Source organism: Herpailurus yagouaroundi, unplaced genomic scaffold (genome assembly GCF_014898765.1).
Source record: "Herpailurus yagouaroundi ecotype Mexico unplaced genomic scaffold, PumYag 184, whole genome shotgun sequence".
Classification (NCBI taxonomy): domain Eukaryota; kingdom Metazoa; phylum Chordata; class Mammalia; order Carnivora; family Felidae; genus Herpailurus; species Herpailurus yagouaroundi.
Window position 1 is genome coordinate 23,050,296 of NW_024412415.1, and position 17,518 is coordinate 23,067,813.

Here is a 17,518-nt window from a genome sequence, read left to right on the forward strand (position 1 = left end):
ATTTCTTGCCTAGTACAGCACTAAGCAACAGAGCAAAGGAATAAATTTCAGTTTTTAAATCTTTTTAGAATAGTCACCTTTTTAAGAAAAGGGGATAATTCTGATTTGAGCCACGTGCTTCTTTGCCTCTTTAAGCACAGTGTACTGAGTGTATATTAATGAATATGATTTAATTAATCAAATAGTTTAGTGACTTATTTACAGTGGTAACTAGGATAAGCATATGAACCTCAGTTTTGGTGATGTGTTTTCAGGTTGGTAATGAGAGACACAGAAAGGAAACAGAGCACATCTGCTCTTACAGATGTTCCCAGTGTTGCTGGCTTTCTCATTATTTGCCTCTTCCTGTAACAGGAGGACTGTTATCTGCTGTCTTTCTGCAGGATTAGTTGGGGTACAGTTAGCTTCTCTGTGCCAAAGTGGGTTTCTCCTCTGGAAATTCATCCTCACTGTTTTAATCAAGTTCCTATTACTTGTCAGCAACATTTAAAACCTGATCTATGGTTTCCATACCACTAATAAAATAGACCCTATCTCTTTGTCACGTTCAATTTATTCTTCATATCTTAATAAAAAGTGGCTTGGGGGAATCCAATAACAGATTATAGTTATGGCCAAGTTTTCCATGGCATTTAGCTTAGAACAGGCTCTTAAACACAATGCACCTTAAACACTTCTGCTTTTAAATGTTTTAAAAAGTTTGAAGGCTTTTTATTTTGTGAGGCTTGCCACAATCCATAAGATTTTTAATGAAATCTCTTCTAATACTTCACATTTTGTTAAATAATACTGGGCACCAATACAAAATCAGTAAAGCAACATTAGGAGAGAATAAAATGGCTAAAAAGAAGATAGAAAGAAAGAAATAGTAAAAAATAAAATTTGCTTAGGGTAAGCCATATAACTGACCAAAAATAAGATGACTTTGTTATTCTTAAACAATTGATGGTTCTGAACTTTCTAAAAAAAAAATTAGGTTACAAAAATGATTATGGGGCAAGTTTTCAGCCACTTCTTTGTCTGTGAATGCATTTCCCTCCATTCTGGGGGAAAGCGGTGAACGTGAGACCTCTCTCTAAGTGCATGACAGTGGAGTTTTCTAATTACCAGCCATCATCTTTGATGGGAGCCTACAGTGCTGACAGATGGGCCTCACTCCAACAGAATCTGGTAATGTTTTATCCCTGGCATTTGCCAAGAGCAAGTACTTGAAATACTCTGGTATTGAAATTATATTGATCCGAGGATAGACTGTGCTCAGAAATGAGGTCTCTAAATAGTTCTAAACTTGCAGGATATTACTGAATTATTACACAAATTTTAATCAAAAAGTACTAAAAAGTAATCATGGTTTTCATCAGCTCTGATGTGCTTTCTAGGCTGTTCTTCTGAGAACAAAATTTACATAATTCCTATCAGCTACAGTTTTGATACAAAACCCTTACGTATCCTTTCAGTGAGTGTGGGCCAGCGATGGGGACCCCTGCTGAACTTCTGGGAAACATTTATACAGAAGAGATCAGCATTTTTCTCAGGTTGACCTGGAATACCTGTCAATAGGTGGTGTGTGGAGTGAGGCTTTCTATGGAAAGTAAGTTGCTGCTGTGGATTTTCTGGAATATCTGCTTTCCAGACAGCCACTTGTTGCTGCTGCTAACAGCTAGGTCCCAGAGTGGGCTTCTCTTTTTCTTTCAGCTTTTTTTCTTTCCTGGTTCTGGGCATGTCTGTTTTCTTTTTTAATTTTTGTTAATGTTTATTTATTTTTGAGAGAAATAGAGACAGAGTTGGTGAAATAGAGACATAGAGCGTGAGTTGGTGTTGGGGGCAGAGAGAAAGGGAGACACAGAATCCAAAGCAGGCTCCAGGCTCTGAGCTTGTCAGCACACAGCCCGACACTGGGCTCCGACTCATGAACCGTGAGATCATGACCAGAGCTGAAGTCGGACACCTAACTGACTGAGCCACCCGGGTGCCCCGGGCATGTGTCTTTTCTTTAAAGAGGTGGACTTCCGGGGCGCCTGGGTGGCGCAGTCAGTTAGGCGTCCGACTTCAGCCAGGTCACGATCTCGCGGTCCGGGAGTTCGAGCCCTGCGTCGGGCTCTGGGCTGATGGTTCAGAGCCTGGAGCCTGTTTCCGATTCTGTGTCTCCCTCTCTCTCTGCCCCTCCCCCATTCATGCTCTGTCTCTCTCTGTCCCAAAAATAAATAAACGTTGAAAAAAAAAAATTTTAAAGAGGTGGACTTCCTTACAGGCACTTCCAGCCATACCCAGTGTTCTATTCCATTTGCATCTGAGAGACTGAGCACAGGGTAATTGTTTGCTCCTCAGCCCCTCTTGAGTGTGTAATTTTGTGGTCAGGCTTGCAGAGGCTGTGTGATTAAGAGAAGGGGCATTGGTATCCAGTCTGTGTTCTAATCTTCCACCTCTAAGCTGTGTGAATGTAAGCATGATAGTGTCTCAAAGCTCCAGGGTTTGTTTTGTTTTTTTTTTCCATCTATGAATAAGAATAATATTAATTGCCTTGAATATTCATCTCTTAAGATTTTTGGAAATCCTTACCACAGTTCCTGTTATATACTATGTACCAAGCACAATCACATCTGTCGCCTCTCCCTGCTCACATACATTCATACTCACTAGGCTTTTATCTCCTGGAAACTTTGTTATCTGCACCTAGCCTGAATGCATATGAATTTTGAAAGTGCTGATTCTGATTGGGCAAAGCTTTCCTTTGTTTTCTGATTGGTATCTCTAGAGAGGCATGGTCACCTCTGATGGGTATTTACTTACGTTTTGAAATTTATATACTTTTTCTGCTTTCTTTGGCTTGATATAACTGGAAATGAGGATACTGAGGCGATGGGGTAAAGTTTCTGAAATCTCTCGTGGTTTTTTGGCCTCTACCCTGGAAAACCTCAAGTGCTGCTAAGTGATAGGGTGAGGTGTAATCTGATTGGATTTGTACAACACAGGCCACTTAAGCAAAGCCACGACCGCAGATAATGGCGCGTCGGTGTAAAATGGACCATAGAAACCTAGGTTCTTGACATGTATTGGTGGCAGGGCACACCAGGCAACGCAAAGCCCAGATACATCCTGGGAAAGATAAGTGTGGGAAGAGGAACTGCCTTGTCATCAAAACAATTGAGAAATGTGTGAGAGTAAGAGGAGGAAGTGGAGTTAGAACCACAATGTCTGTTAGAGGCTGGCAGAAAGCCCAGGAAGACCTGATGGGGTGGCCAGTCACAGCAGTGATGGTGGGGGGGGCTTCTGATACCCCTTAAGAAGGGGCTGGCAGCATCGGCACCAGGATGTCCCCTTTGGTGCGTGTCAGGATGGGGTATATTTTCATAAGATTTGCATATGTGTTCTGTGCTTGGTGCTTTGGAAGAACCAGAATTGCCTTATTTACCTGGATGAATCTCTTGACCTTTCTTCTGAGCTTCTCAGTGCCTGCTAGCGAGATTTTTGAAGGGCTGAGTCTTGGTCTGTGCCATGTGGCTCTACCCTGGGACTGGTTCAATGCATGTGCGTGTGCCAGAGAAAAGGCTGAGAGATTCCATCGTCAGTCATATTTTCATCCCCTCATCAACGACATACTCCTTGAATGGAAAGTAGTTTATCATCGCCAAGGCCTCAGCTCCGCAGGTGGCAGCCATTCCTCTGATTCCCCAGGAATTCCAAGAGAACAGGATGTGTATTTACTCAGAAGCCACCAGTGAAAAAATAGACCAGTTTAGAATTCTTACATCTCCAGACTTCTGCCCTGCTGCATGTGTGAATTTATTTCTACTCAGAACAGACACATTCCCAATATCGTTGATCTGTGCACCAAAAATACAGTCAGATCTATATCCTTCTTTCAAGGGGCTGACAGTCTAACAGGGGAGGAAAGAAAATAATCTCTGTGGACTGCAAGGTAAAAGCATTAAGTGCTCTGAGACACACCGCTGGAGTGAGATGGGTATCAGGAAGGGGATTCAAGGAAGACTTCTTGCAGGAGATCCTGCTCTGAGTCTTCAGGGATTTTCTGAAAGGCAGAGGCAGGTGGGATTGAGAGGGAAGAAGGGCGCTTGAGACAGAGGATCACGTCATAGGGGCCACAGGTGAGCAACTGGATGCAGTGAGTAGTTGGGTGGCAGGAGAGCCTAAACCAGGGAGGCGAGGGAAAGGATCTCTGGGATGTTACAGAGCTAACATTTTGGTTGTGAAGGACAAGGACAAGAGAGGTCAAGGATGCTTCTAAGCTCCCAAGCAGGTGGTGCCATTTAAAAGAATAATGAACAAAGGAGGAGGAAAGGAAGGAACATGATGAATTTGCTGAAAAATATAAACCTACTGAATCTTAGGTGCCCGTGGGACATCCAGATGGATGTGTCTGGCAGGTCACTGGAAGTGCAGGTCTGAACTCAGATAAGAGTTGGGAGGTAAAGGTTTGAGAGTTACTTACTTAGAATGAATAGTTGGGGAAAAAAAAAAAAAAAAAAACCCCAACCGATGAGCTTGCCAAAAAAGAATAAAGAATGCGAAGTTGCATTCTTGGGGATCATCTTAGCTTTTGGGAAGAGGGAGAGAAAAGCCAGGGAAGATTGTCATAGAAAAAGCAGCCTGAGGGAAGAAAACAGGCAAGTACGGTCTTTGAACTGCAGGGCAAAAGAGAATTTTAAAGAGAGGTTGGGAGGATCAAAGAAGGGTTGGTGGAGAAAAGTGAGGACCGGGGAGAAGCCTGGACTTGTTGACTAAGAGGTCACTATGACCTTGGAGGGGACCGTCTTAGTACAGTAGGATCCAAGGCCATGTAGCTAGAGATTAAAGAGTGACTAAGTGGTCAAGAAGCACAGTGGACAGAAATTACACTTTATAAAAATTTAGTGGCAAAGCTTGTTGTTGTTGTTGTTGTTGTTGCTTTTTGACCCAGTGGATTCTTGTGCCCTGAGGGAAAGAATACAGACTCAAGGAAAGAGAAAAGGACAATGTGACAGAGAAACAGATCACTGATGGAGGAAAGGCCTGGAGCAGGCTGGCAAGGGGCAGCTCGTGGTGTGGGAAGTGGCTGCGGGTGGGAGGGGGCTGGGTGTGGGGAGAAGAGCCGGGGTGGAGGGGCCGCCGAGGCAGCTGCTTCCGGGTCCCTCCAGTGTGATGTGGGGGCGTCTGCAGGAGAGGAGTGTCCTGAACTTGAGGATCGCTGAGTAGGTCTGAGACAAAGATGGTGAAGTACAAGGAATGCAAACTTTTGGCAGGACACGCTTGGGTTTAGGTAATGCGATTTGTAGTGGAACGTGTTGCCCCAGTTTTGTGACTTTTCTCAGGAACTCTTGGCAGTGAATGAGGAGAAAATGGGAGTGTGTGCCTTGCCCCAGTGCGACAGGAGACTGGGCAGAGTCCTCCCAGTACCAGGGTTGTGAACGAAGGGTTTGACCACACGCAGGGCCCCACGGGGGGCGTGAAGTTAAGTGAGCCCACACAGTGGACGCGTCCCCCAGTGAAACAACAGCACACGTGAGCCCTTTGTGAGGGCAACAGACCATTCATTGCACAGAAAGGAGGTGAGATGGAAAAGACACACATGCCCCCTCAAAGCAGTGAAAATGAAATCAGTTTCCCTTTTTCTCCTTCAAGTCAAATCTCAAAACGAAGGCAAACAAATCTAGGGGAATGATGGCGTCAGAGGAGTGAAAGGGATGAGGAGGAGATGGTCTAAACTGGTGTGTACTATGGTGAAGAGAGAGTCAGGACAGGTTGAGAGGATGGCCGTTCGTCTGGGCCACCCAACTGGAGGGGACATGTAGGGCCATTCAGCAAAGATGTTTAATCCTTACCTCCCTGTTCATGCTTCTGTCTCTAGGAACTCTTACAGGCAAAACAGGATCTTCAGGATCTGCTCATCGCCAAAGAGGAGCAGGAAGACCTCTTGAGAAAGCGGGAGCGTGAACTCACCGCCCTGAAGGGAGCCCTGAAGGAAGAGGTTTCCAGCCACGACCTGGAGATGGACAAACTGAAGGAGCAGTACGATGCTGAGCTGCAGGCCCTGAGGGAGAGTGTAGAAGAGGCCACCAAGGTGAGTCTGCTGAGCCAGGTCTGGTCAGACTCCAGGGCATGTTGGCCCGGGACAAGAGAGTGAGGGTGTGGCGTGAGGACAGATGAAGGGGCGAGACCGCCTTGCTCACGCCAGTGCTAGTTGTTTTTCTTTTCACTACAGAGTGAAACTCAGTTTCATCAGATTGTGGAAATAGAGCTTGATCATGAATAATGAGCTCAGCCCTGTTGCTGTTGACCATTTTGAGTCTATAAATTTAAAAATTGTTAAGGACCTGCATAATGCTTTTATTTGAGGTGAGATTTGGAGGCCCCTGAGGGAACTGAGCCCCTTGCAGAGCACACAGCGGGGCCCCTCCAGGTGTGCCTAAGGGTTGGAGGCCGAGGGCATTGGGTGGCTTTGCGACAGGATTGCAGACCAGACCCAGATTTCTGGAATCCTGACCCCTGCCCCTGCCTTAGCCTGTTCCTTTTGACTTGTGAAGCCTTTTGTTAAATGGTTTGGGTTCTTTTCTTAGCAGAGTTCCACCAGGGCTAATTGGCTGAATTGCCCAGACCCTTGTGAGATAATTTTTCTCTTAATTGAATTCTTGGCTCCTACAACATAGATTGTAAATTATGTTGAGGTCTTCTGGTGCAGGCCTCATCTTGGCTGTTGAAGAAGAGAAAAAGCAACGTTTTGAAGGGGAAAATGCTTTGAAATATCATGCCATCTTTAGGGAATGAGGGGAATTACAGAGTATAAAGTTTTTTTAGAGTCTCTGCGATGCACAGGTTAAAGAGGATGAGGAAAGAACTCTTGATACTGTTGGTTTATTCTGTGATGATTATGGCGACAGCTCTGAGCTTGTAGGCCCCCCCCTCCCCTAAGCTCCATAGTGATTCACTGATTTTCAATTATGGCATGGTAATTGCAAATGACAAGAAGTGAAAGATGGTTTTGTTTGTTATAACAATAAAAGGTCTGGGAAATAGTGTGTTTGGGGTTGTTATAACTGAGATAGTTTTTAAAGAGCTTCTCATTGATTTGCCTTAGGTTTTTTTTTTTTTTTTTTTGGAGATTAGGTTTAGTTTGAAGGAGAAAATGGAAACTGATTTAATTTTCATTGCTTTGAGGGCATGTGTCTGTTCCATCTGATTTTCTTTCTGCGCAGCAACCTGGTGTCCTTTTTCTTAGCTTTTCTGTGCTGTTGTTTCATGGGGGATGTGCTAGTAGGCTACTGAGTAAGAGGATTCTCCTTTGAACCCACATGTCTTTATCAGGTTCAGACCTTTCATCAAAGCTCGAGTTAATGTTTATTCATTGAACGGTAGTTGAGGATGGTGTTTCGGGCATATGTATAGTGATCTGAATATAAGGAAAGTTAAATTTGTGCCACGCATCAGATGCAGGATATGTTATTAGAAGCTTGTAGGTCCTCTCACAGATAGTGCAAGTGGGGAAGGGAAACATGGTAGGTGAAAGAGGACATTTTTGTTGTATGACATCAAGATCATCTGTAGAGACATAGTCTGTTGCATTTTGACTCTTTCAAAGGTCAGTATTGTATGTTAATGTACAGCATTTTTTAAAATGTTTTATTTTTTAGTGAGGACAAGTGGGGGAGGGGCATAGAGACAGGGGAACAGATGATCTGAAGCAGGCTGTATGATGATAGCAGAGTGCCCGATGTGGGGCTTGAATTTATGAACTGCGAGATCATGACCTGAGCTGAAGTTGGATGCTCAACTGACTGAACCATCCAGGTGCCCCAAGTATAGCATTTTAATTACGCCAATTTAAGAAAGATAACTTGGTTGACCCATATGGGTTTGCGAAAGAAATAACAAGTGAGTTAACCAAGACATGTATCATTGGCAGAGAATGTAGGGTTTCTAAGCAGCAGGAAACTAACCAAAAAGGGATGCACCTCAGCATCCAAAGGGGTGTGTGCCAGCAAGGTTCTTTGTCCCAAGGTCATATTCTACAGTGTTCTCAGAATCTTCCCCTGAAAGGACAAATTTGATCATGTCAGCCTGTGCTTAAAGGCTCTCTTGGCTCCCCATTGCTATATTTAAGTTCCAAGTTGTTATTGTGGTAGGTGATAGAAGCCCTTTTTCTACCTAACCCCGTTTCCAGAAAACTCCATGTTCTCTTAGTCCTTTCACCTTTCTGTACATGGGAGCTGACCTCCGTCCACTTTTCTGCCAGACTACCCCCTTGAGAATCCTTCAAGACCCTCCCCAAATTTCCTCTCCCCTGTGATGGCGACTGGATACCTCCACTCCCCTTGGTGGGGTTAATTGCACCTTTCTTAGGGTTTCTTTTGCTCCCTAGTTATTCATCTTCTGTAGTTTCTATGATACCATGTTGTAACTCATCATGTCTGCGACTTCGTTAGACTCTAAGCTTCTTAAAGAAGCACAAGGGACATTTTTATCCCTCCTTTTTCTTCCTGGAGTAGGAGTGGAAAACTTAAGTACCTCAGGGCCCAGGCAAGGACATGAATGAGTGGACTTCTGGGTGTGTTGTTGGGGGGACAGTAGGACACAGTGGAGACTGTGGCAAACTGGTAAGTGTGCCCTTTGCCGTAGAGTTCGTTGCTTCTTTATTGCTGTTGAAAATTGTCAGTAAAGGAATCCTGCCCCATGTTATCATCTCTCAATTTTTTTTTTTTAAAGAATTCAGATATCTGGATGTTGATGTGAGATCTTCCGACTTTTAAATTAGCAAGAAAAGAATGATATCGACCAAACTCAGCTCATCTGCAGGCTGCCAACGTGTGACCTTTGTCTCTTGAGTTTAGCACAGTGTCTGGCACACAGTTATATCTGCGTAATCTGATGAGTGAAAGGAAGAAGACGACAAATTCCCCTCATAACTGGGTTTTCAGTCCCTGTTGTGTAGTTACTCTTGGCTTTTCTGCGATGGTGATGGGGGAGGTCTTTGAAGAAACTCTGTTACTCTGAATTTCTGTATGTTGCCTTTACGTTTCCCTGAAGTTTCCTAAAGGGCATCATGATTGCGTTTTTGTCTCTTGTTTAGCTTGTGCTTCTGAAGGTGGTTGCTGAACAAATGTGACTGAATCATATCTAATGGAAAAAATAAAGTCAGTTTAGCAGACAGATGCTGCCTTTTGTTACATTATTTACATGTGAGTATTCTATAATAGAATTTTAAGGTTATTCTATTAACTACTTGGAGGAGAGTGAATTAAATATAATTTTTTAAAGTTTATTTTATTTATTTTGTAAGAGAGGGAGGGAGGGGCAGATAGAGAATCTCAAGTGGGCCGTGTGCTGTCAGCTCAGAGCCTGACACAGGCCTCGATCGCAAGAACAGTGAGATCATGACCTGAACTGAAATAGAGTCAGACACTTAAGTGACTTAAATACAACATTTTAATTTGGTATCTTGTTTCTTAAATGTGTGCATTAGCATTTAGCCTTTTGCTGTCCCAGAGGAAGGACTTATCCACCACTGTGACTAAAAACTGACATTTCTTTGAGGAACTGCATTGCATTAAAAAGTTTATTTCCTTGATAAGTCTTAGGAGGCAGCCCAACTTCCTGCCATCAGTTTTTCTAATTTTTGTCACTGCCCCAGGGCCCAAAACCCCTAAAGTGCTATTTTATTGTTGTCCAATAACAAATATTTCATCCTGGCCTGAGCTTGAGTGCAAAAAGTTTTCAATTACTAGAACATTTGGTAAAAACCACCAAGTTGTATTAAGAACATTTTACAGGTATTCCAGATAGACACTCTGCAAGAGTGGTCTTGGTAGACCCAAGCAGCTACACCTTTTTAAGAACTGAATGATTGCTTACCAGATGAGAATTCATGAGTGCTTGTTTTTTGTTTGTTTTGTTTTTAATTCTTTTTTTTTTTTTTTTAGTTTTTTTTTCCAACGTTTATTTATTTATTTTTTTGGGACAGAGAGAGACAGAGCATGAACGGGGGAGGGGCAGAGAGAGAGGGAGACACAGAATCGGAAACAGGCTCCAGGCTCTGAGCCATCAGCCCAGAGCCTGACGCGGGGCTCGAACTCACGGACCACGAGATCGTGACCTGGCTGAAGTCGGACGCTTAACCAACTGCGCTACCCAGGCGCCCCTGTTTTTAATTCTTTAAAATTAATTAATTTTGAGAGCAAGAGAGAGAGCATCAACAGGGGAGAGGCAGAGAGAGAGAGAATCCCAAGCAGGGCCTGCACATTAGCCTGGAGCCTGACGCGGGGCTTGAACCCACAAACCGTGAGATGATGACCTGAGCCCTGAGTGCTGTGGTTTTGTGGTGTTTCCTTGTGCAGCAAAATGAAGTGTACCTTCCCCTCCAAGCAGTGGTGGTTTGGGTCATTAGGTGAGCTACTTGAGTTCCCTTCCCATTGAGAAATGGAACTTGACATCTGTTAGAAAAGGGGGTTATTTCTATCAAACATTCTTCCAAAGGACCCTTAAGGACTTTGACACTGTATTTCATAGCTACTTCTTTGTGCTATGTCCTTTTATACTCTTTCTGGTTTTGAAAGCGAAATGTTCTGTCTCTTCTTGGGTTTGTGGAAGTTGCTAGAATCTAAGTGAGGAAATGGACAGTCAGTGGACAGTCAGTGGGGACGTGAATGACCGTTGTCTGGTGGAAAAATGAAGCCGATAGCTCCTCTTTTTCATCCGTACCCCTTTCCATCTTCAACTCCTCGTGCAAAAGACAGGTGCAAACAGTTTAGTGTTTTCAGATTTCTAGCTCCTCCAAGGAGTTCCCTGGTTGCTTCTTGGACCTTACAGTTTCTAGGGACTGGTGAATGCTGGAAATCTTGTTCTAGGTTTTTTCTTCTCTTTCATACTCAAGACTGTCATCACTTTCCACTAGGCATCCCCAGTGTGTGGCATTTAATAGGTGTTCAATACATGGTTTTGGAGGACAGGAATAGACAAAAGAGAGATGGCCTTTGAGTCCTGACAGTCCTAAGGCATATTAGATTATTTTAGGGTCTAATTTATGAATTTAAATTGTTTCTTGTGAAAATGACCAGATCTTGTCTGTTGAGAGCAGTTTCATAACGTTAATGTTGATCTTCGAAGGACTGATGTGTGTCTAAAAGATACAGGTATTTTGAGGGTGTTAAAAGAGCCACTTTTACTTTTGTATTGTGTAACATGACTTCTGGGCCATTAGGCCATCTCAAGGCCTCAACACACAGCAGTTAAGCAACAAATATGTCTTAGATGAGTGGATGAGGGGAAGTGGAAGGAGAATGGAGATAACGTGAGAGACTCTTGCCATCCTTCACGTCTCCATTTGTATTATATGTAAATGCAACATTTATAAGTTTACTTACTGAACCATTGTCAAGTGCAAGGTATGGTGAAAGTTACGAAGATAAATCAGAGAAGTGTACCTTCCAGAAGATTGGAGGGGAGAGAAGTAATACTGAAGCTGACTACAGAGTGGGAAAGAGTAAATGCCCCAAGCGAAGTGTGGCTAAGTGCTGTGGGAGGTGGCTCGCGCTGGGGGCAGGGGTGATGTGAAGGGGAAGCAAGCGGTGTTTGAGGCCGAGGACATGGGTGGTGCTGGGTCCGGCATATTCAGCATCTTGTAGGTAGGGAAGTGAGATGTGGCTCTGGGCTGGAGCCTTGTAGAGCAATAGAAGATAGGATGGTTACAGATTAACAGAGACTTTTGAGAGGCAGAGACCCAGGTCCAACACATGGACCATGTTTGGATCCCAGTTCAAACAAATGAACTGCAAAAAACAAAATATATTTGAAATGATTGGGGACACTTAAACATCATCTGTATATTTAGTGATATTAAGAAATAGAGTATGCAAAAGTATTAGGAGTGATGATAGTGTTATTTTTAAAAGTTTATCATCTATTTGTTTATTTGGAGAGAGAGAGAGAGAGAACACCAGTAGGGGAAGGGCAGAGAGAGAGAGAGAGAGAGGAGCCCGATGTGGGGCTCAGTCCCACAGACCATGAGATAAAACTTGAGCCAAAATCAAGAGTCAGACACCCATCCAACTGAACCACCCAGCTGCCCCAATAGCTGACCCATTTTTAAGAGTCTTTTATTTAAAAAAAAAAAAATTAAGTTTATTTATTTTGAGAGAGAGAGCATGAGCAGGGTAGGGGCAGGTAGAGACTGGAGAGAGAGAATCCCAAGCAGGCTCTGCACTGTCAGTGCAGAGAGCCTGATGCCGGGCTTGAACTCATGAACCATAATATCACGACCTGAGCCGAAACCAAGAGTTGGACACTTAACCAACTGAGCCACCCAGGCACCCCAAGAGTCTTTTACATTTTATTTTATTTTATTTTATTTTTTAATTTTTAATTTTTTTTCAACGTTTTATTTTATTTTTGGGACAGAGAGAGACAGAGCATGAACGGGGGAGGGGCAGAGAGAGAGGGAGACACAGAATCGGAAACAGGCTCCAGGCTCCGAGCCATCAGCCCAGAGCCTGACGCGGGGCTCGAACTCACGGACTGCGAGATCGTGACCTGGCTGAAGTCGGAGGCTTAACCGACTGCGCCACCCAGGCGCCCCAGAGTCTTTTACATTTTAAAGAAACTTACTGAAGTATTTATAGGTGAAATGGTAGGCTATCTAGAATTTGCTTTAAAATAATCCAGTTGGGGGAGAAAGTGATTGGGGGTGTGGATAAAACCAGATTAACCATGTGTTGATAAGTATTAAAGCTGCATGATGGGTAAGTGAGCGTTTATTATGCTACACACTCGAGTTTTGCTAATGTTTAAAATTTTTCATGATAATTTTTTTTAAGAACAGAAAAAGACAAGATAGCTAAGGTGAGGTGAAGAGGGATATGAGGACTCATTAAATATCGTAATGCCGTGACACATGAGTGGTTTTTCATTGATGAGGGAGCCCTTGATGTTTGTCACAGAGACCGAATAGGGACATGCTTGCATAGCAGGGACATGCTTTCATAGCGGTGACCTGCAGGTAGGGGAGTTAGCAGTTGGAAGAAAGTTTAGAGATAGGAGGATGGAGCTGCGGGGTCAAGGAGGCAGTGGCCAGGAGAGGCAGGACTGGCAGGAGAGTCCCCACATGAGTGCCATGATTGGGGTGAGGGACAAAGAAGAGACAGGGCTAAGCCCAAGGTATTGCCTCAGGTGCTGAGGCCTTGCTGGGGATGGGGAAGTTCCAGGTGGGGCTTCTGGGGGAAGGCGGTTGGTGAGAGTCAGGGTGGCCCTGTTGGGTGGGGTGGTGAGCCAGTCCACGAGGGTGGAGGCCACTCCCGGAGGGTCGTGATGGCTCCAAGACAAGAAAACAGGAGCATAGGGTAGAAGAGCGGGAGGACGCAGGCTCAGAGACAGGATGAGAAGCGGCCAAGTCTAGTAACAGGAAAGCACGTTGGAAGAGTGTTGTATTTGGCTTAATGGATGATGTATTTGAGAAACTTCTAGAAGCAGCTTGTTTTTGCATTACACACACACACACACACATACATATATATATATGTATATATACATATACATACAAGTCTCTGTGCTTTCATCTTGTTTTGCTCTGTATGGTGTAAATTCTTTCTAACACATTTTATATCCTGTAACGCTTCTATAAATTGTATTCAAGGGGCGCCTGGATGGCGCAGTCGGTTAAGCGTCCGACTTCAGCCAGGTCACGATCTCGCGGTCCGTGAGTTCGAGCCCCGCGTCAGGCTCTGGGCTGATGGCTCAGAGCCTGGAGCTTGTTTCCGATTCTGTGTCTCCCTCTCTCTCTGCCCCTCCCCCGTTCATGCTCTGTCTCTCTCTGTCCCAAAAATAAATTAAAAAAAAAAAATAATAAATAAATAAATAAATAAACATTAAAAAAAAAATTGTATTCAAATTCAGAATGGTGAAGCTTTCTTTCCCCCTCAAAAGTGTCCTCAAATTATGGCTCTATGTTTATGTTTCACCGAACAATTTGGAAATGTCACTCATCTTATAAAAATGGGGATGTGCTTCAGTGCCCCTTTCTTGTGTCACTTCTAGATTTTCCCTCTCTCTTTCCTACTGATCTGTGACTGGTTCCTTTAAAAGCAAAAGGTCACCAGAGGGTCGGATGGTAAAATCAGTGCTAATCTCAGGATCAATGGAATTGCCTCCCCTAAAGATAGGGCTAATTCAGTGAAAAATCTCATTTCTGTTTTCTCCACGGGAGCGAGGGTAGTGAGGGAACCTGGAAAAAATCCTTATTTCCCCAGCTTTCTAACTTCACATAATCGGCTTACCCTGGATGACGGCTGTTGAGAACGGGGGACATGGCAGGGTGGCAGGCAGGTGCTCAGGTAAAGGGAAGTATCTCTTTTCCACCGACTCAAGTGCGCCCAGAGTGGCACAGAAGTTTCCATCGGCAAAAGTAAAATGCAAAGATTCAAGGTTAAACAAGGTCTCCTACATTTTTTTCTCGCTAGTTTTTTTTTTCCCCTCCAGAAATGACTCTTTTAATAATTTCATTGCTCTTTTGCATTCTGTATTGATTAAAAAGTAGCTTAATAGGAGGCATGGTGTGGTGTCCTAGGATGTTTGTTTTGGACCCACCATTTAAGCCCTAGACATGCCCCCTCCCTGCTGGGACTCTGATCCCAGTTGCATGGGTTCTGATAACGCCTCTTAGGGAGCCGTGGTGAACATAAACAGGACATCTCTGTACTTGCCTCCTGGTGCTTTCACTCAGCTGCCAAATTGACTTGCTGTGGTTTGTAGAAGAAAGAGTAAGAGTCTCACACGCAGCCATTCCTTTTTCATCACATGTTTGAGTGTGTTTGACCAGTGCTGGACACTGAGGATACAAAGGTGGGCACGCCATGGTTTCTGGCTTTAAAGATCTTTTATGAGTCCTGGAAAGACATGCAAATAAGAGGCTGATAAAGTTATGGTGCTGTGGTTGAGGCACACGCAGGGTGGGAGATCAGGAAAGGCTGACCGCTTTTCCTTAGATGGCAAAATTCGGGAGAGAAAGAGCACGTCCCTTCTGTACCTTGACACCCTGAGTGTCTTTTACATACCAAATACTTAAGATTTAGAAACGAAAAAGATACTTGTTTTCCTAGGACCGCTCTAGGAGTTTCTAGACTTTAGCACCCCTCGAACCTACTGTCATTGTACTAGACTCCTTTTAGTAAACTCAGAGTTAACAGTTGGAAATCCTGGACAGTTTAAATACCCTAAGTGCACGGCAAAGAAAGAATGTTGACCTGGGAGATGAGTTAAAATAGATTTCATTTATTTGAAGAGCCAATTAGGTTCCACTTACAGTTAAGATTTCCAGAGGGTAGGACCCCATAAAATAAAATATTTACAAGGAGGACCTCTGCTTTTCCCAGTTCGGACCACAGCATTAACAGAGCTCTCATTTGGGTCTGCTGTCCTGAGTGGCTTTGGCTGCTGCTGTTCTGCGGAGAGCATCATGGTGCAGGAGGGTGAACTGATGCCGAATCACATTAAGAAGATTATTCACATGGGATAGGTAGGACATTGGCCAGGTTTTAATGATTGGACCGTGTAGCTTCATGAGTGTGGTTGAACAGGAGGGCCTTTTCCTGCAGCTCCAAAGGGAGGGTGGGAAAGGAAAGCTTTCAGGACACCCAGAGCATTCCGATGACCCAGAAAATCATAGCGAATTCACATTCGGTGTGAAGAGAAATGGGGAGGGAAGGAAAAACTCTTGTCCTGGCCTCAGGAAGAGCAACAGAACAGCCTGGTCTATAAACCATGCTGTCCCTGCCTTGCCTGACCCAGGCTTTGAGTCGGTTGGGAGGAGAGGAGTGCTTCCATCTGTTTCCCATCTGTACTGAGGAATGACCAGAGGGTGAGGCTTAAATGATTCAGGAGATTTGTCATTAGCATCAATTCCTAACTACTGGGAATGGGCTGCTGATACAGTTTGTGGAAACTCCATCAATAACTACTTTGCTCATAGTCATTAGTTAATTAAGCAACTATCTACGGAGCATTCCATTATGCCGGGCACTGTCTATGCTGGGTTGTGGAAAGAAAATGGACAAAATGGGGGAGACAGACCTTATTCAGTTAATCACATGTATAAATGTGTAATTCACTTGTGATAAGCGCTTTGAAATAGAGGAGGGGGGATGCTTCCTTGAGGAAAATGGTGGACATCTGAAGGATGAATAAGAATTAACTATGTTAAAGAAAAAACTCAAAGAATATTCCAGGAGGAGGATAGAGCATGTGCAAAGGGCTTGGTGGCAGGAGGGAGCGTGGTCTATGCAAGATGTGGAGCGAAGGCCAGTGATGTTGGGCTGTGTAGGGCAAGGGGAAGTCTGGTGTGAGAGGAAGTAAAGAGGAAAGCAGGGACTGGCTCTTGCAGGCTTGTGCGCCTGGGGGGTTTTGTTCTTTTTCCTAAGAGCCACGGAAATCATGAAAGACTTTTAAAAAATATATTTATTTATTTTTGAGGGTGGGGGGGGCGGGCAGAGAGAGAGAGGGAGAGAGAGAGAATCCCAAGCAGGCTCCACGCTGTCCGCACGGAACCAGCACGGGACTTGAACTCCTGAACTGTGAGATCACATCCTGAGCTGAAACCAAGAGCCAGATGTTTAACCGACTGGGCCACTGAGGCTCCCCATAAGAGACTTTTAGTGTGCGTATGTGTGGGGGGGGGTGGGGGGGAGGGAGCCAGAGGCAGAGAAAGACACACACACAGAGACACAAGCATATTATCTCTGTAGAAAAGTCTGCTCTGGTCTTTACAAGTGAGATGGAATGCCCTGGATAGTTTGTTCATGCTGCCACTTAAGATGGAAGCACAGACTGTCTGAGGTCTTGTTAGCAATCCAATTCCATTTTTAATGGTATTATTACCTGCCCCTCTCTCTGCTGAAGGGCAGAAAGGGAAGGGAGTAGGGTCACAGAGGGCCCCATTTTGTTTGTTGGTGAGGTTTTTGCTCTTTGCCAAGTGCTGGTTGCCTAAATTTGTAAACTGTGCTGAGGAACAAGTGGATGAGGGTAAATAGGGACCAAGGATGAAGGGGAAAGTTTACTATGTTGGTGGTGAGGTTTGTAGGAGGAATGTTTCATTTGTTTCTTGTCTAATATGGTTGTTCTAATGTCTCAATGCTGGAAATGTATGCATTTACAGAAGTAGTGAGAATAACCTAGTGGAGTGCTTGTCTGTCTCCCTGAATGGAATGAGTGTTCTGAGATCTCTGAACCATCCATGGACACCACCCAGAGGTCAGGTGTATGAGCAGGCAGGGGTAGTAGTCACTCACTGAGGGCCAGTAACCAGACACATGTCCAGGTGTGGCTACAGTCAGCCCACAGAACTGGGCAGTGTAATGAGAGAGGCCTATTTTAAATAGCCAGGCACCATCACAGCCAGTAGAACATTGCAAATAGTTAAATCGTTGACATCTGAAAGGGAAAACCACTTTAATTTTATTACCAGAAATCCTGCTTAATCTGTGTTATACTCTCTCAGGTCCTTTATACTCTCTCTGACCCTCTAAACTCTGTCCGATGAATATTT

General features: G+C 44.2%; 1 protein-coding gene across 5 annotated transcripts in view; it reads left to right on the forward strand.

Moving 5' to 3' along the window:
• The window catches only part of CGNL1 (cingulin like 1), a 119,467-nt gene that overhangs the window by 31,512 nt on the left and 70,437 nt on the right, over window positions 1-17,518 (forward strand). For 4 of the 5 annotated variants that reach the window (XM_040492808.1, XM_040492807.1, XM_040492805.1 and 1 more), the window contains exon 8: window positions 5,846-6,058. The exons of the other annotated variant lie outside the window; for it this stretch is intronic. In XM_040492808.1, the coding sequence (XP_040348742.1) occupies window positions 5,846-6,058 (213 nt within the window). The remainder of the gene's footprint in view (window positions 1-5,845; window positions 6,059-17,518) is intronic. 5 annotated transcript variants of the gene reach the window in all.